Consider the following 19,909-nt stretch of genomic DNA (forward strand, 5'->3'; position numbering starts at 1 on the left):
AGCACCTCTGGCCTGGCTCTCTGCCACCCCCACCCTGACGGGCTGAGCCCCCACCGAGGGCCAAACCTGTGACTGGATCTGTGAGTGCTGCCCTCAGTGTGCCCTGTGAACATCAACCTGCATCTGTTCATTCAAACCACTGACCCCACTCTACAGCTGAAGAAAAAACAACAACCAGCACTTGGGGAGAGTAAGTGGCACCCCCAAAGCTGTGCTGTTCACACAGCAGAGTCTCCTTCTGGGGTCGGCAGGTCTGGTGACATGCAGGGTGGCTCCACAGTGAGTCTCCTTCTGGGGTCTGCAGGTCTGGTGACATGCAGGGTGGCTCCACAGTGAGTCTCCTTCTGGGGTCTGCAGGTCTGGTGACATGCAGGGTGGCTCCACACTGAGTCTCCTTCTGGGGTCTGCAGGTCTGGTGACATGCAGGGTGGCTCCACACTGAGTCTCCTTCTGGGGTCGGCAGGTCTGGTGACATGCAGGGCGGCTCCACAGTGAGTCTCCTTCTGGGGGTCGGCAGGTCTGGTGACATGCAGGGCGGCTCCACAGTGAGTCTCCTTCTGGGGTCTGCAGGTCTGGTGACATGCAGGGCGGCTCCACAGTGAGTCTCCTTCTGGGGGTCTGCAGGTCTGGTGACATGCAGGGTGGCTCCACAGTGAGTCTCCTTCTGGGGTCTGCAGGTCTGGTGACATGCAGGGTGGCTCCACAGTGAGTCTCCTTCTGGGGGTCGGCAGGTCTGGTGACATGCAGGGTGGCTCCACAGTGAGTCTCCTTCTGGGGGTCTGCAGGTCTGGTGACATGCAGGGTGGCTCCACAGTGAGTCTCCTTCTGGGGGTCTGCAGGTCTGGTGACATGCAGGGTGGCTCCACAGTGAGTCTCCTTCTGGGGTCTGCAGGTCTGGTGACATGCAGGGTGGCTCCACAGTGAGTCTCCTTCTGGGGGTCGGCAGGTCTGGTGACATGCAGGGTGGCTCCACAGTGAGTCTCCTTCTGGGGGTCTGCAGGTCTGGTGACATGCAGGGTGGCTCCACAGTGAGTCTCCTTCTGGGGTCTGCAGGTCTGGTGACATGCAGGGTGGCTCCACAGTGAGTCTCCTTCTGGGGTCGGCAGGTCTGGTGACATGCAGGGTGGCTCCACAGTGAGTCTCCTTCTGGGGTCGGCAGGTCTGGTGACATGCAGGGTGGCTCCACAGTGAGTCTCCTTCTGGGGTCGGCAGGTCTGGTGACATGCAGGGTGGCTCCACAGTGAGTCTCCTTCTGGGGTCGGCAGGTCTGGTGACATGCAGGGCGGCTCCACAGTGAGTCTCCTTCTGGATCAGCTCCCTTACAATCACCCGTCATAATCACCCACAAATGGTTTGTGACAGAGCCTGGCAGAGGGGGTGGTGTGACAGGCTGGGTGACAAACGAGAGTGTGGCATCACTCTGGCCCAAACCCACGATGCACAGGTGGTGTGGACCGTCGAGTCCCCCAGCTCTGCAGGACTCAAGTCAGCCCTCATCCCCACATATCTGTCATGAAATGGTTGTCAAGCTCCTGTGTGCATTGAGCAGATGTCTGTGTGCCCATCTGGACGTAGGGGTGGGAGAGGTCTGGTCTGTCAGGCTCGGGGCCCTGAGCTGGTGCTGGGCCAGCACCGTCTACCAGGGGTCCCCAGGGGCCAGTTCACTGTCCCTCAGACCATTGGGGGGCCGCCACATACAGTGCTCCTCTCACTGACCACCAGTGAAAGAGGTGCCCCTTTCCGGAAGTGCGGCGGGAGCTGTATAAATGGTTTCAGGGGGCCACATGCGGCCCGCGGGCCGTAGTTTGGGGATGCCTGTTGGTGGCGCCTCGCACCAGAGCACTGGCTGGACTTACATGTCCCATTCCACCCCCAGGAAGTGCAGCAAGAAACCAGGCTGGCAGAGGGAATCATCCTCACCGCTGAAGCTCTGAAGTCAGCCTCTGTGTGTCCCCAGGGCCCAGGCCACCGGGCCGCAACCCTGCTCACACACCAGGTGCGGCGTCTGCTGCACACCGCACCAACCAGGAATGTGAAGGCGCTGATCTGCAGGGGTGCCGACAAGCGCTCCCCCAACCTACAAGGGACACAGGTAACTATCGCTGGCCCAAGGAAACTCCCCCACTGGACTGACTGGCGGGCAGTAGGGACACAAGAAGCAGTGGCCAAGAACACCAAGATTGGCCCTGGCCAGCTGACTCAACAGCAGAGTGCTGGCCCAGCATGCAGAAGTCCCAGGTTCGATTCCCAGCCAGGGCACACAGTAGAAGCACCCATCTGCTTCTCCACCCCTCCCCCTCTCCTTCCTCTCTGTCTCTTTCTTCCCCTCCCACAGCCAAGGCTCCATTGGAGCAAAGTTGGCCCAGGCGCTGAGGATGGCTCTATGGCCTCTGCCTCAGGCGCTAGAATGGCTCCAGTTGCAGCGGAGCAATTCCCCAGATGGGCCGAGCATCGCCCCCTGGTGGGCATGCCAGGTGGATCCCGGTCAGGCGCATGCGGAGTCTGTCTCTCTGCCTCCCCACTTCTCACTTCGGAAAAATACAAAACCAAAAAAGAACACCAAGATCGCCCATGTCACTTCCTCTTACAGGAACCCAGAAGTGCATCTGCTCATTCAGTTCAGAGAGCAGTTCCGGAAGGTGGTCCTGCGTGGTGTTCAGGACCCTCGCATGCTTCGTGGAGTGTTGTACCGAATCACCAGGTAAGGACACTAATGCCAGTGATTGTGCTCATGAGAGTTAGGGGCCTTCGTAAACCCCGCTGGCCAGGATCCGTGGTCTCCAGACTTACCCCAAGTTACAGCGAGAGCCTTCATAAACCCCGCTGGCCGGGCTCCATGGTCTCTGGACTTACACCCCATCAGTGAGAACCTGTGAGCTCATATCACCAACACATGTATGTCTATTTGGTTACACGGTATGCCATGTACCAACATATTACAAACATGACAGCAAATGCCAAAAACAGAACATTTTAAAGGCTGAGACAAGAAGAAAATAACCAAGATTCTAAAATACATTGGCCCTGGCTGGGTGGCTCAATGGATGAAGTATCGCCCCAGTGCGCGAGGCCTCAGGTTTATTCTCAGGACGGGGCACGCACGAGAAACAACCAATGATGCGCAGCGAAGCGGGACAGCTGAGGGAAACAGCGAGTTGATGCTTCTCTCCCTTTCCCTCCATCCCTCCCTCTCTCTCGCTCCCTCTCTCTCTCAAATCAATGGAAAAATTTTAAAATAATAATAGTAATAATTTACTAAGAGTATCAACATCTTTAGAATCATTAGTAAGTTCTAATAGTTTTAGTGAGAGCGCCAGGATTGGCTATGCTCCCGTTTTCTTCCAATGGGAACTTTTTTGTGACTCGGCATTTGAAAAATAGCTGGGTGACAGCTTTAGTTTATTCAACGGACTCTGTCCGAGCCACAGAGACCCTCCCAGAGGCACGCGGACACTGACAGAAGATGTCCACGCCTGGCAGTGAGGGAGACGCTCCCTGCCCCGCCCAGCACTGCTGTGCAGCACGGCGTGGGTTAGCCCGAAAAAGCCCCAGCTCCCTTGGGGTCAAATAACGAATGGCTCCTGTGGCTCATCACCAGAGAGTACGGCAGGCTCGGAATTTTAACAGCCCCATTCAAAATCCACTGAAATTCTCATTGAAAGTCTTTTAGAGCAGATTAGAAAAACGCCGCTCCCAGCATTTTTCAGGGCCCAGATATTAGAGTTTTTAATAGGCAACGCATTTTACATCGTGTTTGGCAACGAAAATTACATCACGATGGAAACAATTAAAAACATCTATTTTCATAATGGGCTTTCCATAGAACAAATTTTTTGGAAAGCACTGACTCTCGTTCTTTGTTAAAAGCCTCATTGTTACCTTAATGAATAAATGTGTTGACGCTTTCCTAATATCCTCGAGGGGCCTACAGTTGGCAGTCACTTGTCATCAGAGAAAATTTTGGAAACACTTGACCTTCGATAAATGAAGCCTCGACACCTCTTTAGCTCCGTGAGCCCCTTAACTAATTTTGCAACAAAATGCAATGTGCAGAGATGTTCACGGTCACCCTGTGTTATTACAGTGTTGTCAAGAGCCGGCCACGCCACCTCCTACCACCCACGGTGGGGAAGGGACTGCAAACAGCAGCCTCACTGTCCAACCCGAGGGCGCGGGTGAGGCAGATGCAGTTCTCCTCCCGGCGGGGTGCAGACAAGCCCCTTCACACGCTGGAAAAAGAAACAGCACCCTGTGACAAGACGGACAGGGCTAACCTAAAGGGGTATTAAGTCGAGTTGATGTGGACAAAGGCCGGGCAATGATGCACCAACATGAAATGACTTCCAGTTGTACTGATAACGTTGTTGTGATGCTGTTTTCTAAAAATAACTCTTCTACAAAAGGTGCCCAGGGGAACGAGCAGACTTGCGTGGGTCTGGGTGCTGTGCCTCTGTCGTGAGGTCAATAGAGAAGCAACAACGCTCCCCAGGACACAAAACACTGCCGCCAGGGAATCCACCTGACTGGGAGCCTGGTATTCCTCGAGCTTCCTCGTCCGTTCCTCTCCTGAGACTCGTCTGGAACCCCCGCTGAGGTCGGGAACCAACCACGACATGCCCAGTGAGCAAGGCCCCACCCCAGGGAGGACGGAGCCAATGGCTGCTCCCTTGTCGGTCTCCACCCGCTCGTCTGGGACTCGGGGCGGCACCACTGAGCGGCCGGGCTGGGCCTCACACCTGCAGCACAGGCCGCAGCATGCTGCCTCCAGCCAGGTGGTTGGGGGACCCCACTGGAGGCGGAGGGCAGGCCCCACCCTTTAGTTCCCCTGGATGGAATGGGAAGTCACAGATGCCTCTGCAGCCCCCACACCACTGAGAAGGCCCTGGCGGGCGGGGTCTTTGCCCCTGACCCAGATGACCATGCCCACGTCTTGCTCGCTTGGAACCCACTGCCAACCCTTCCAGCCAAAAGGAAAAGCAACCTCGATCTGCCTGGAGAAAATCCTCACCCTGTTTCTTGGACCGACTGCACCTCACATATGCATATTTCAGAGGTGGCGGTGCCTTCGCCACCGCCTTCCGAAAAGTACAGTGATACGTACGGTCTCGCCAACAATAGGGAGACAAGAAGAGAAGAAAAGTGGAAGCTGAGCTGCCAAAAGATGATAATTGAATCTTTGTGGTTTAAAAAAGAAATGTACTTGAGTATGGTGTTCTTCCTCCACCCCCTGAAGAGACTGAGAGAGAACGAACCTGTGTCGTCTCAGCACTAGATTCCGCAGTGAGAAGACAAGCTCGGGTTCATCTCCTCTTCCTAGTTCCACTTTAGCACAACTGGGCCTTTTCACTAGACTCCTTTGTTAAAAGGATCTGAAACTAAAAGCTTTTTAATTTTTTTAACAAGCTTCCACGTGCCTAATGGGAAAGACGGAAGGAGGAAATTCTGCTCAGATGAGGCTCAGTCACCAGGGTCCCAGCTGCCCTTGTCTGCACGCGCCTGGCCACGGGAGGCGGTCAGCGGGGGAGCTGAGAGTCAGGAGGACCCAGGTTCCCCCCCCCCCCCGCTCTGTCACTGCCGGTGGCGGGGCCTCGGGCGTAGCCCTGGCAGGCTGCCCGGCCGCAGCAGGTGCGTAAAGCGCTCTAAGGCAATGCGGACAGCAAACGACGGCAAACTGTTACTGTTTGAAGGAAATTAAAGCCAAAACGACTAAGTTCATCCTCGACTGCATTACAAGCTGAAGCCAAGGGATACAAGTTTCGAACTGCAGACCCCTCGAGAGATTCATGACGTGGGTTTTTTGTCATGAGGGTAAGAGAACACGGTGCTGTGGGCTGGCCTTTACGTTTTGCTAAAGGGAGATGGACAAAGGCCGGAAAGTATTTATCAGAAACGATCCTGAACGTGAACACCAGCCACGCTGGAGGTGAAGGTCCTTCCCGGTCATGCCTCTTCACACATCGAATCGCTTATTGATCACATGCTCTCCACGCAATGCTACTTCAGGTACAGTGGTCAGTGGCTATGTAACCTTTAACCTTGAGACTATCTCGTTTGTTTACATGTCTGTTGTAGAAAATTCTATTATTCACTGCATGCTGCCTATGGGAAATTGAGTTTTAAAATATTGAATGCACTAACGCTAACTTTATTGATTTCGTTATAACAAAATCAACTAGTGTAAGAACTGTTTGGATCCTCTGGAGTTAGGGGGAAAAGTCACTTCTTTTACCCCTGGAATCAAAAATGACACAAATAAACTATAAATCGTCATTAAAGCAAAACCTGTTTAAAACAGAATGCAGGGCCCTGGCCGGTTGGCTCAGTGGTAGAGCGTCGGCCTGGTGTGCAGGAGTCCTGGGTTCGATTCCCGGCCAGGGCACACAGGAGAGGCGCCCATCTGCTTCTCCACCCCTCCCCCTCTCCTTCCTCTCTGTCTCTCTCTTCCCCTCCCGCAGCCAAGGCTCCATTGGAGCAAAGATGGCCCGGGCGCTGGGGATGGCTCTGTGGCCTCTGCCTCAGGCGCTAGAGTGGCTCTGGTTGCAATATAGCGACGCCCTGGATGGGCAGAGCATCGCCCCCTGGTGGGCAGAGCTTCACCCCTGGTGGGCGTGCCGGGTGGATCCCGGTAGGGCGCATGCGGGAGTCTGTCTGACTGTCTCTCCCCGTTTCCAGCTTCAGAAAAATACAAAAAAAAATAAAAAATAAAAAATAAAAAAACAGAATGCAGAAACTCAATCTGTTCTCTTGACGCTATTATTACTGCGAATGCTTCCATCACTGAGAACGCTGAGAGAGAAGGCAGCTGGTGGCTCTGACCAGTTAAGTCCCCGGAGCTGTCCTCCCTCTCTCAGATAGAGAAAGCAAGGTCCCCAGAGGTGACCACCGCACATGGCCAGGGCAGCACTGCCTGTCCACCCCTATCAACAACCAGGGTTCCAGGTCCATGAGGGTCCTCCTCTTCCACTCCGCATGTCCGGTCCCCAGCCCGATTCAGATAAAACCCACGTATGGTCCCCAACACAGAGAACAGAAGTCCATGCCCTCCTCTCAGGGAGAGGGTGCCTGTTACCTCCGGGCCTGCCTGGGGCTTGCACGTGTCCCACCATAACCCTCTGTGACAGGTGGAATTAACCCATTTCACAGCTGGGGAAACGGGATCTCAGCAAGGTGTGCAGGTCCGCCTGGGGCCACGTGAGCCAGCCCTGCTGGGATGGAGGCTGGACCCGTCCACCAGAGCCCGGCTCTCCGCACCCGCCGCGCCTGCCCGCGAGCTATCCGTGACCTTTCTGTCCTCTTAGCTCTTTGTGCCATCCGGAGACTCGTGAAAACGTAGGGGAGATGTTGACAAGGGAACGCTGGTGTTGTCGGCTCGTGGAGATTGAGCCTGTGTTCCCAGCCAGGCGGCGTATGACTCATTTCGCTAAAATCAATACCGTTCCGCTCATCCTCTGGGAAGTCTTCAGCCAGCTGTAAATTTAACCATCCTGACTCAAAGCTAACAAGAAAAAGAGATTACTAACTTTCAAATCAAACTCTCTGACTCAGACACAGGGGCCATCTTAGCACACGGGGCCAAGAGTCCCAGCAGGGGCCGGGCAAGAGTCCGACGGGCCCGAGCGTCCCCTCCGGATCAGCCAGCAATGATCTTGGACCCAGGGGACCCTACACGTAAAATCGGGGTAGTAAAACTCACTTTAAGAGGCTGTGGTGAGAATTAGAGAAAAGGTAGGTGAGACAGCAAGCTCCCGACAACTGAACAGCCCGAAAGCAGCAGCTGCAGCCGCCACCTCGGTGACAGGGAAGAGAGAGGAGTGGTTGTGGTGGCGACTTCTCTCGATCGAGTCGAGCTCACTGGTCTTTATAATCTGGGCAAGACTGAATTTTCCAAATTAAAAAAAAAAAAGAGTTTTCAATTTGCAAACAAGGTCTATATCCCAAAGGTCAGCCCTGACGTTGGTCTCCTGGAACTCAGAACTCACCCTGCAGACAGCGAACGCACTGTGACTGAGTTTAGGCACCAGGGTCCCTCGGCAGAAGTCATCTTACCTACAAGGAGCACCAAACTGAGACCCACTCGCCATTACACACAGAGGTAGCCCTCTCCACTGCGTGTGGTCACGGGAACGAAGGAGAAAGGGCTGTGGACGGACATCCAGCTCCATGTACCCGGCCGGCTGGCATGCGCCTAACTAGCCCAGAGTAAGACAGGTACTCGTGGAGAAGGAAGCGGAAAGACCTCTGGGCGCTCTCCAGCGTGGGAGGTGCGGCTGGCAGGGTGTGTGACTGGAGTTTAAGGGCATCTGACTCGTGCCCATGACTAGGGCCAGCCTCTGCCTGCAACGCTGTGTGGGAAGAGGGAAGGCAAGGCTGAGGTCCTTCAGAGAAACAGCAAGAGGTGCGTGTGAACGGGACGGTCGTCCAGGGCTGAAGAGGGCGTGGTCTTGGAGAACAGACACGTACTGGAGGCGGAAAACCCGGCTTCAGTAAAGGGCTGAGCTCAGAAGCAGGGTCAAGGGGCAGGGGAAAGTCACAGGAGCCTGTGTGGTCCCGCCTGCGTCACTGAGAGGGAAGGAGAGCGGGGGGGCAGGTGGCGCCGCTCCGACCGACCTCACTGGGCCGCAGAGCCCCCCAGACTCGGGACCCAGAAGGTGAAAACACGCGGCGTGCGCCATCAGGAGCCCCGCACGTGTGCCCACCACAGGAGGCCCACGTCATGGCCCCTTGCCAGGCACCTGCCCCCCGGTCTCCACAGGCACCTGAAGGACGCGCCACCGGGGCCCTCTGAGAGGTGCTGGGGGAAACCCGGGCTTGAGAAGCCGCGGCCCCTCCTGCAGGCTCAGCGAGACGGCCCCTTGGAAGGCTGAGCCCGGCCCGGAGCCTCTGCGGCAGCCCCGTCTCTGGCACCCGTGAGCCCTGGCGCTCCTTGCCAGGGTTTCCATTTGGCTGCTGCTCGCCCTGCCCACGCCAAGTGTTCTCAGACCGTCAGGGCTAACGTCTCTCCCTCCGGAGCAGCGGCGGTCGGTAGTCCAAGAAGCATCCTTCAGCTGGTCACTTAGCTGGAGGGATCAGTCCAGATCCGTCCAGGCGCACCTGCCTCCCTCTCAGAAGCCCTGAGGTCCCCTCGGCAGGTGGTGAGCCAGCTGCCTGGGTCACAGCCAAAGACAGCTCCCCAGGAGCAGGCTTAAGCCAACTGTTTGGAGACAGGCGTGCTGAGGGCACGCCACTCCCGAGTGTCAACAGGCAGAAGCTCCGCCAATCACACGGGCTGGAGTCGGGCCGCAGTGCCGGTGCCATCGCTGGCGGCGCGGCCTCAGGCAGCTCCCAAACCCTCTCAGCCTCAGCTCTGGGTCAGTGGAATGGGGACAAAAAGCCGCCCATCACAGGTTCATGTGGGGACCATATGTAGAAGAAGCAAAGGGTCTAACATCCCTTGAGCCATTTTGGCGTGATGGAGGCATGGCGCATGGTGAACGCCCAGCCAGTTCACCATCCCGCTTCCTTACAGCACTTCTGTGATGGGGACCCCAACTGTGATGCAAAAGCTAGGTGGGGGAACCGGAAGACCCTTCTGGAAAGAAAACAAGAGAAATGATCATTGGTGGGTGTAGACCCGGTGGGCCACTCACTTCCCACGCACTGTGAGCACCACCTCATTTCCCGTACAGCACGAACACCCCCCACAATGATCCGGGGACACGCAGAGCAGGAGGGGCCGGCCGAGGGCAAGGGACAGCAGGGCTGCAGGCAGTGGGGTCTGAGTGGAGAGGACAAAGGGCGCATGCCATCCCGTCATGAGGAAGAAGCTGCTACCCCACCACCAGCCATGTTGTCCCGGAGAAGCAGGACGTGGAAGAGAAGCCGGGACTTCCTGTCAGTCTGCCCCCAACCCACAAGTGGGACCGAGAGCCACACTAGCGAGCCAGCTCAGGGGAGTATGGGGGACTTGGGGATGGAGCTGCCCAAGCCGCCCCCTCTGGGGAGACGGCCCAGCCGCTGGGCTCTCTGGACACTCAGCCAGAACGAGGTTCTTCTCCCCCTTGGGCAGGGACGGAGGGCGGGAAGGCACCCTTTGCTGAGTCCTCCCTGGGCCAGGCATTCTGCAGAGCGCCTCTGCGTGCCTCGTCTCAGCAACCCCTGCAACCACCCCCCAGCCAGGCTCTGCTACCCCTTTCACAGATGCGGGGATGGAGGTGAGGGACCTTCTCCCGGGGACACCCAGCTCGACGGGGGGCCACAGCTGTGCCCCGCCCAGGCTCCTGTCACACGGGCACCGACAGCACTGGGCGCTGTGTCCCAGACGGGCTGGGCACGTATCAGGAGAGCTGACCACGGCACGGGAAGGACAGGGTGCCTGCCTGGCCCTGGCCAGGGTCCCGGGGCTCCGGGGAGAGGTCCAGCTCTTTACCTCACAGGCCTGAACAGTCAGGCTGGGGGCGGCTGCCCGGGAGGCCAGATGGTGCGAGAAAACAGCACCGCTTAGAACTGAACCAGCTCGCCGGGGGCTTCTGAGGAGACGCTGACTCACAGGCAGGCGACCCCGGGCCCTGGCGAAGTCAGTCGGCCAGCATTCTCTGAGGCCGCCTCAGCCTAATGCACCAGAGACGTTTTGTTAGGAAGATTACAGACTGAAACGGGAGCATCAGAAATAATTAATCTGTGAGCGGATTTTATTTAAGTGTTGATTCATGGTTGGTCTATAAGCCAACGGCCCGTCAGAACTATAAATTAACAAGATAAAATGTGGCTGGCCCTCTGTATTTCAGGCCGGGTATTGACGTTTTAGAATCCGCAGATTTTTAACTGTATTGATTGAGGACACCAGGATAAATGGCCTTGGCGCCAAGTCCCCATTAACGACAATGGGCACCGAGTGACTAATTCCCAGAGCGCCGCGGTGAGAACGCCCTGCGTCGCCTTCTCCTGCCAGGGAGTTCTAATTAGATTGAAATGAAAAAGCCAAATCACTAAGGGCGGGAAGAGGCAGTCTAGTAACGAGGGGCATCAGACTCGGTGTCGAGAAAGGACAGATGTCAGGCCAGGCCGAGAGCCACCAGGGCCGCACGCGCCCGCCCAGCCCCTGCTACAGAGAGCACCCAGCACCCCACGTCGGGGGGCGGGACGCACGGGAGGGACGCACCCCACCCGGCAGCTGCCCAGTAAGGGCCAGCCTCCCCTCCTCCTCCTCCTCCAACAGCCCTGGTCAGATGAAGGACACGCAAGGACCACCAGGACAGGCCCCCCAGCCTTCAGGAGCTCCCCCACTAGCCGGGGGCATGGACATAGACACCAAACAGCCCCTGAGCAGGGGAGCCCCATCTTGGAGCTGGAGGGCTTCCCCAAGGAGGAGGGCCAAACCGCTCATCCCTGTCCCCGCTGCCCCGCACAAGGGACAAAGGACATCCAGCACGTTCGCCACCGTAGCCCAGCACCTGGCTCTGTACACAGCGGGTGCTCAATAAGTGCTGAGTAAATGAAAGCGGCGCTTCAACAGGTGGCCCAGGTGGCGAATGTCGTTCCCAGCAGAGGGGGCGCAGGGAGAAGTCCCCATCACCTCCCCAACTGAACGGCAAAGCTCTGAGGGCAGGGCCATGCCTTCCCGCTGGCCCCTGGCGCACTACAGCTGGAGGGCCCACGGGGCGGGACCAGACAGCTTCTCTCCGGCCCCAGCTCTGCCACACGGGCTGGGCAGCTGCCTCGCTCCTCCAGCTCTCCACTGGCCTCAGGCAGCTTCTCTCCGCCCCAGCTCTGCCACACGGGCTGGGCAGCTTCTCTCCGCCCCAGCTCTGCCACACGGGCTGGGCAGCTGCCTCGCTCCTCCAGCTCTCCACCGGCCTCGGGCACACCTGGCCAGCTGAGCAACCAGGAAAAGCTGCCCGGAGAGCTCCAGCCTCAGCAGCAGCCCCCTGCTGCCCCCTGCGGCCCCCTGCTGCCCCCTGCGGCCCCCTGCTGCCCCCTGCTGCCCCCTGCGGCCCCCTGCTGCCCCCTGCTGCGGCAGTCCCTGACTCGTCAGGCGGGAGGACTCTCTCCAAGTCCAGAAATTTCAGAACCACCCTCAACTCACACACACTCACACGCACGGTGGTGGTATCTGTTTCACATCCGTTGATTGAGAAGATGGAGCATGACAAGGGGACACCAGGAATCCATTAGTGTTATCAAATAAACTTGTATTCGATTAACCCCACAGCATAACCAGCATGTAAAAAGCATCCCTGCACTCAGAGGCGGCGGCGGTCCCCAAGGGTGCTCAGTGACCCCGCAGTGGGAAACGTGCCTGGGGAGCGTGTGCCCCATGAGCCTGGCGTGTCCTGAAGCTCAGGCCCCCTTCCCGCACCCCGGACTCACCTCCCCCAGTGCCCTGACCCCCCATTCCCACACACGCCCCGTGGTTCATGCTCCCGCGCCAGCTCGATCCTCATGGTTCTGCCTGCTGAGAACCCGCTTCCTCCCACCCAGCCATACCCCTGACCCCGGATCTCTGTTCCCCCTCACTCCTGCCTCAGCTCAGGTTCCTTTTCCTCCAGGAAGTCTTCCAGGCTACCTGTTCTCGCTGCATCTCTGTGACCTGGGATTCTCTCTACACTTCTGTGTCCCCCAGTAGCCTTGAGCTTCTCCGGGGTGGGTCCTGGGTCTCCAACACAGAGCACAGTTTACTGAACGTGCAGGTGGCAGAGTGTCAGGTCAGGCAGCAGGCTCTGCAGCCTGGCAGACCTGCATGCGTCCCGCTGTCTCTACCTCCTGGCTCGGACCCCTGCACCAGGGTGTAAAACAAAGACCCCAGCGCAACAGCCTATAAGGGTGACTGAGCCTAACGAGACCCCTCCACAGCCCAGTAGACAAGCACCCTCAATGTGGGAGACGCCCCACGGCCCCCTCCCGGGCCCCCCCAGTGCCTGCCCTCCCTGCACCTCCTCCGAGCTGCTGGGGAGGAGCCAGGCACGCCAACCCCGGAGTTACCACCCCTGCTTGCGGGCCCTGAGACAGGTGCAGCCCCACCGCTGGGCCAGGCAGGCAGGGGCTGCCTGAGGGCTCCCTCCTGGCTCTGGGAGTGCTGCCCAGCGGAAGAGCGAACCGCCGGGGGCGGGGGGGACTCCGAAGAGGAGAAGGCAGCAACCTGGGAGTCGGGGCAGAGTTCTGAACCCCGCTCCGCACTCCGTGGCTCTGTCCTCACCTGCACGGCCGGCGACAGGACCCCGTGCGGGGCAGCCGCTGGACAAGGTGGCAACAGCCTGTGCCGGTCGCACAGATCAGTGACGGGAAGTTCACCCCACTGACTCCTGTCTCTTTTGCGCCCTGCTTGTCAGGAGCCCCCTCGGATCCGCCCGGCGCGTCTGCAGGTCACCCAGCGCCTTGTCGGCCAGGGCATTAAAGCAGAACTCGTCCGCGGGCTCGCCTTTATGAGCTGGAATCATTGCGCACCGCCTTTCAGCGATAATGAATTGACAGGAATTCTAAACTGATTCTGACCAAAGGACACTGTGATAAAGCTCCATCTATTTCAGTACAAATTACATGTCAGAAGTTGATTAAAAAGCCACCTCTTTTATCCAGCCCCACAGCTTGGGGCTGAGACAGCCTTGGGGCTCTGTCCTCCGCGGAGAGGGCTGGTTCCAGGCGGCGGCCGAGCGTGCGCCTGTCCCGAGGCCCGTCTCCCAGCGCCCCACACGGGCTACAGGCCGGCAGAGACCTTTCCGAGGAAGCTGCCACGGTTACCGAAAGGGGTGCCTCGGGTCGGGGTACGGAGAAACGCACCTGTTTCGAGGTCCGTGAGGCGCAGGGCGCAGTCGAAGCCGCCGCTGAGGATGCGCCGGCCGCAGGGCGACCACCGGGCGGCCCGCACCGCCTCGCTGTGCAGGAAGTAGGTCTGCAGGCAGCTCCCCGAGTCCACGGCGTTCCACACCTGCGGGGCAAGCACAGCACCAGACGTCAGCAACGGGGCTCAGCTGGGCCCTGCACGGGGAGGAGGTCTCACAGAGGAACTGGGCTCCCTTCCCTTCGTGTAACCAGCAGAAAGAACAAGGTGCAGAGGTTCGACCTTTCCCTCTGTCCATGGAAAGGCTCAGGGCTGGTGAGTTGAAGGGGAGCTTTTCTCACAAACTTTTCTGGGGTTCAGGGAGCCCCCAAGAAGACAGCATGCCCTGCATTCTGCCACTCAGGCACCCACACTCACAGCTCTGTCCGGTCACACTGCATCTGTCCTCCGGGACGGGGTTGGGCCAGGCCAGACCGTCTACACAGGTCCTGCTGTAAGACTAAGGTCCAGAAAGGAGCCTGCCACCCCTGTGCTTACAACTGGGCAAGGAGCAAACGTCTGCCCGAGGGGAGAGAAGATTCTGTCCCTCGTGCCCAAGGGGACCGCTCTCCACGGGCAATGAGGCCCGTGGCAGGAAGGCCAGGTGCACTTCCTGGCTTCTGAAACACGCTGTGAAGCCCCGAGTACAGAACTGCACGTTCGGAGAGCCAGGCCACTCGGGACCCGGAGGGCTGGGCTCAGCGGCCACCGGCTCTCGCCCGGGAAGCCCCACCCCCACCACGCAGTCTGGTGCTAGGTCAGGGCACACACAGGAACAGACTGATGTTCCTGTCTCTCTCTCTTGCTCGCTCTCTCTCCCTTACTCTCTCAGTAAAATCAATCAATTAAAAAAATCTTTTAAGAGAGGCCTTCCAAGAATGTTCAGAGAGCTCAGTCCCTTTCTTCCTTATCAGGATCCGTCGCTGGGTCTCAAACTGGAGAAATGAGAGGGCAGTGTTCACATTGAGAAATGTGGGCAGGAATGACAGAAGAAACAGCCAGAGCCTTCAGAGGAGTGGGGATTCGTGGTAGAGGGCAGAGTGCAGGGAACTGCTGGGGTTCTTTTACTTCAAAACTATAAGTCTGGCCTGACCAGGTTGTGGCACAGTGTATGGAGTGTCAGACTGGGAGTCGGAGGACCCAGATTCGAGATCCCGAGATCGCCGGCTTGAGTGCAGGCTCATCTGGTTTGAGCAAGGCTCACCAGCTTGAGCCCAAGGTCGCTGGCTCGAGCAAGGGGTCACTTGGTCTGCTGTAGCCCCCAGTCAAGGCACATATGAGAAAGCAATCAATGAACAACTAAGGTGTCACAATGAAGAACTGATGCTTCTCATCTCTCTCCCTTCCTGTCTGTCTGTCTGCCCCTTTCTGTCCCTCTCTCTGACTTTCTCTGTCTTTGTCACTACCAAAACAAACAAACAAACAAATAAAAAACCCTATAAGTCTGACTTTAACAGGAAAAAACTACAGTAAGACGAATGAACTCTATCCACAGGGTTAACAGAGTTAAAGAGTAAATATTGAGTACACAGGTAATGGTAATGCTGCATATACACAGTACGATGCCATCTAAGTTTTAGAAACACACAACACACCACCTCACACCCAGTAGGATGGCTTCTCTCAAAACAAGAAAAGAACAGGGCTGGCAAGGATGTGGAGAATCGGGCACCTGGTGCACTCTTGGTGGGAATACACAATGGTCCTGCCCCTGTGGAAAACAGCGTGGCAGTACCTAAAACAGTAAGCACAGAATTACCATGCGATCCAACAGTTCCCCAAGGGACCGAAACCAGGGTCTCAGAGGGGCTGTGCACACCAGTGTTCATGGCCAGGTCACATTCCTCTCCATAGCCAAAGGTGGACGCGGCGTGTGCATGGACGGATACCCAAGAGGCGGTCCATCTACGCGGTGGAATATTACTCAGCCATAAAAATGAAGAAGAGTCTTCCACAGGCTACCGTACGGGGAAACCTTGAGGACATTGTGCTAAGTGAAACAAGCCAGTCACAAAAGACAAATGCTGTTATCATTCTGCTTCTCCGGGGTTCCCGGAGGAGTCAACATCCGAGAGCTAGCAGGTAGCACAGTGGTGGCCAGGGGCTGCGGAAAGGGAGGGGTGAGGCGCTGGTGTTTCATGGAGACAGCTGCAGTTCTGCAAGATAAAAGGAGCTCCGTGGATGGACAGTATGTGATGGAGGCACAGCCGAGTCAATGCACTTAATGCCGCTCAACTACCGGTAACTTTAGAAGGGTTAAGAGAGTGAGTTTTATGTTATGTGTTATTTCAACACACACACACAAAAAAACACATGAAGCAAAACTCTAGTATGTTTATCTGTGCAACTGCAGTAAGACTATAAAATATGAACGGAGATCCCCAATGCTGCTACTAAACTCATTCGTCTATGCATTCATTCAGTAAACATTCCCTGAGTACCTGTTATTATTAGTCAGGCCTTGTCCAGCAGTAAACAACTAAGACCAAACCTTCACAAAATTTGAAGCCTTCAAAGAATTTACATTTAGTGGGGTGGACAGACACTAAACAAGATAGATAAGCAGAATCTAAACAGTATTTAAGGGAGTGACAAAGCCTGGAGCCCTGAGAAGTAAGCAGGAAAAGGGGGAGGGGCTGGAAAGATGGCGGGGAAGGGCTCCGGACAAGGGGGCTTTGAGGACAGGAGCCATCCAGAAACTGGGGGGAAGACCCTCCCCCTGGACGGAGGCGAGGCCACTCCGGCTGCCGTGCGGGGAGGAGAGTGAGGGGCAGGGGAGACGTGAGGAGCTTCTGTGAGGACCCAGGGGTGAGAGGAGGACGGCGTGGACCAGCTGGAGACCAGGGCGCAGCGGCCTTGCTCGGCGGGTGGGACCAACGAGATTCCTTGGCATGGAGGCGGGGGAGGCAGCCGAGAGGAACGCCCAGGGCCGGCCCCTGGGTTCTCAGCCCGGGCACCCAGAGAAGAAGGACTTGCAGGAATGCATCCGAGGACAGGAGCTGAAAGTCTGGGCAAGGCCAGGAGCTCCTGTTTGAATGACAGAGAGCAGGCTGCTGGGGGCGTGAGTGGGAGGGCCCGGCTGGAGGCTGAGCTTCGGGGGCCACTGTCATTGGGCTGGAATAGATGGAGACGAGCAGAGAAGAGGCCCAGCGCTCACAGGTGACAGCACGGGAGGCACGGGAGGAACCGGCCAGGGAGGCAGATCGTGAGGTCCGCACTGCAGACACATCGCTCACAGAACTGGGATGGGACCCCGGATTGTACGGTCTGAGTGGCGGGTGCACGGCCGTCTGGTGTGTTACTTTCTACACTTTTGATTACATTTTAAATATTTCATAATTTATCATGTTAATGAGAGGAAGAGGAGGAAGAGAAGAGAGGAAAGGAAGAGAGAGGAGGGATAAAGGGAGGAGAAGAAAGAGGAATCAAGGAGAAAAGAAAGGAAAGTAATGGGGATGGGGAGGAAGGAGGAAAGAAAACAGGGAGAGAAGAGGAAGGAGGAGGAGGAGGAGGAGGAAGAGGAGAGGAGGAGGAAGAGGAGGAGGAGGAGGAGGAGGAGGAAGGGAGGAGGAGGAGGAGGAGGACGAAGGATGGATGGATCAGGGTAAAAATCAAAGGCGGAAGAAAGAAGAGAGAAGAGATTTCTGTGGCACCAGGACCCAAAGCAGCAAACCGGAAAGTTCCCATTCTTGGTTTGTGCGGAGGGGAGGGGAGGGGGCCTCCTGAATTCGCAATGGAACCGTGTCTAAGGAAATCCATCTGTCAATAGTGTGGTAACTGCCCCCTGACGTGAAAACTGCAGGCCTGCCCCCCTAGTGGGCATACACACAGCAGCAGCAGCAGGATCCGCTCGCGTCTGGGCAGCCACTTCTCCACGCCGCCCAGGGGGAGGGCGAGGGAAGCTCTGCTAATCGTTGCCTCTAATTGAATTTAATGTTGGCTGTCAGGCTTTAAAGATTAATTCCCAAGCATCACGGCAGCCTGAAGTGTGCACCTTTCTCTCAGTTAGGTAGTTGAGGAGATCCCAGCCTGCCTTCGCGGGAGTAAGGAGTCAAACCTTCTGTCGGAGGCTCTAAGACGGGTTGCCATATCAAACTGGAGACCTTTGATTGTCCAGCAGAAGTCAGGTTTGGGAAGAACGGGACAAGTAAAATGTGGCGCTTGCTTGACCCACATTTACTGGGGTCTCCACGTCCTGGTCACTGAGCCGTGGCCCTGCCAGTCCTCACGGTGTCTGAAAGACCTCGGGTATTTTAGCCACAGGTTTACCCACAGGTCACCTTCTTCCTGCCTACCTGCCTGACTTGTTTGTTTTTGATTATAAACACAAATGCAATCTCCTAACAAAAATTTCAAATTATACAGAAGGGCTAAAACCAAAATGCCACAGGAATCAAATACAGGATTACTATTTCCCTGATTACATTGGAAATAGGTCTGCTCTCAAAAAAAAAAAAAAAAAAAAAAAAAAAAAAAAAGTCAAAAAACAGAAACACAAATAAAAGAGAGGTAAACAGGATTCCTCCAGAATCTCACCACTGGAGCACATGGCCGTCCGACTTCTGGGTGGATCTCTGCCTCCCGTCCGGCCCCACTCTACCTGCCTCAGGGACCCTCCTGGTTCTAGGTCAGCCCTGGCTCTTGGCCTCCTCTCCATCCATCCCTCCATAGTCCTGGTGCCCCGGGATGTCATTCTAGAGACCACTGTCAGATGCACACAGCTCAGCACAAGCCTGTGCAGCCCGTGCCCCAGCCTTCTGCAGGCCTTAGTCTGCAAAAGCTTTGGACCCTCGGGGGGGGGGGGGGGGCGCATGGTCAAGGGCTGGGGCCGCACAGAACTTACACATCTCCCTGGGGAGATGTCTCCACAACACTGAGCCTTCTGGTGTCTGAACACGATACTGTTCTCCTTCTATTTAAGTGTTCTTTAATTTCTCTAAGCAATGGTTTGTAGTTTTGTTTTGTTGTGGGTTGGTTGTTTTATTTTTTAAGGAAAAAAATCTTACACATCTTTTGTCAAACGTATCCTTAATTATTTTGTATTTAAATAATATTGTAAATGGTGTTTTTAATTTTAGGTTCTTCATTTCTAGTATGTAGAAATACAGTTCCGTTTTGTATATTGACCTTGAATTCTGAAACCGTGCTAAACTAACTCAGTTCAAGACATTTTTTTTTTTGTAGATTCAGTAGAATTTCCTACAAAGACAATCACGTTGGCTGTGAAAAGAACGAATTTGGCTTCCTCCAGAAACACTGTGTTTCTTTCTCTTGACTTGTTGCACTGGCTAGCATCTCTAGTCCAATGCTGGACAGATACAGTGAGAGTGGACACCCTCGCCTTGCTCCTGAGCTTGTGGGGAAAGCAGTTTTTTACACAGTTCAGTCTGATGCTAGAGCTAATGTCTTCATAAATGGCCCTTATCAGCTTGAGAAAATTCTCTTCTATTTCTAGTTTGCTGAAAGTTTTTTTTAAAATCAGGAATGAATGCTAGATATTGTCAAAAAAATGTTTCTGTATGTCTTGAGAAGATTATATGGTTATTCTTTTATAGTTTGTTAATATGCTGAATGACAGTTAATTTTCAAATATCCCTAGGACAAATCCTACTTGGTAATAATGTAAGAATGAGGTCCTGGCCAGTTGGCTCAGTGGTAGAGCGTCGGCCTGGCAAGTGGATGTCCTGGGATCAATTCCCAGTCAGGACACCCAGGAGAAGCGAACATCTGCTTCTCCATCCCTCCCCCTCCTCTCTCTCTATCTCTCTCTCTCTCTCTCTCCCAATCCTGCAGCCATGGCTCAGTTGTAGCAAGTTGGTCCCAGGCACTGAGGATGGCTCCATGGCCTCTGCCTCAGGCACTAAAATAGCTTGGCTGCCAAGCAATGGAGTAACAGCCCAAGATGGGCAGAGCATCACCACATAAGGGGCTTGCCAGATGGATCCCAGTTAGGCGCATGTGAGAGTCTGTCTCTCTGCCTCCGTGCTTCTCAGTTAAGAAAAAAAAGAAAAAATGAGTAAGCATATCAATCAATCAATCAGTGGAGAAGGAAGTATCTATTCCAGACCCTGTAGGTGGCTGTCTTCATGTTCACGTGATGTTTTCTCTCTTTATGCC

The 19,909-nt window shown here is 55.9% G+C and overlaps 1 protein-coding gene across 4 annotated transcripts in view; it reads right to left on the reverse strand.

Moving 5' to 3' along the window:
- WDR25 (WD repeat domain 25) overlaps positions 1-19,909 on the reverse strand; it is a 147,573-nt gene that overhangs the window by 51,170 nt on the left and 76,494 nt on the right. For all 4 annotated transcript variants that reach the window (XM_066388002.1, XM_066388004.1, XM_066388003.1 and 1 more), the window contains one exon: positions 13,753-13,900. In XM_066388002.1, coding sequence (XP_066244099.1) covers positions 13,753-13,900 — 148 coding nt within the window. The remainder of the gene's footprint in view (positions 1-13,752; positions 13,901-19,909) is intronic.

Source organism: Saccopteryx leptura, chromosome 6, assembly GCF_036850995.1.
Source record: "Saccopteryx leptura isolate mSacLep1 chromosome 6, mSacLep1_pri_phased_curated, whole genome shotgun sequence".
Classification (NCBI taxonomy): Eukaryota; Metazoa; Chordata; class Mammalia; order Chiroptera; family Emballonuridae; genus Saccopteryx; species Saccopteryx leptura.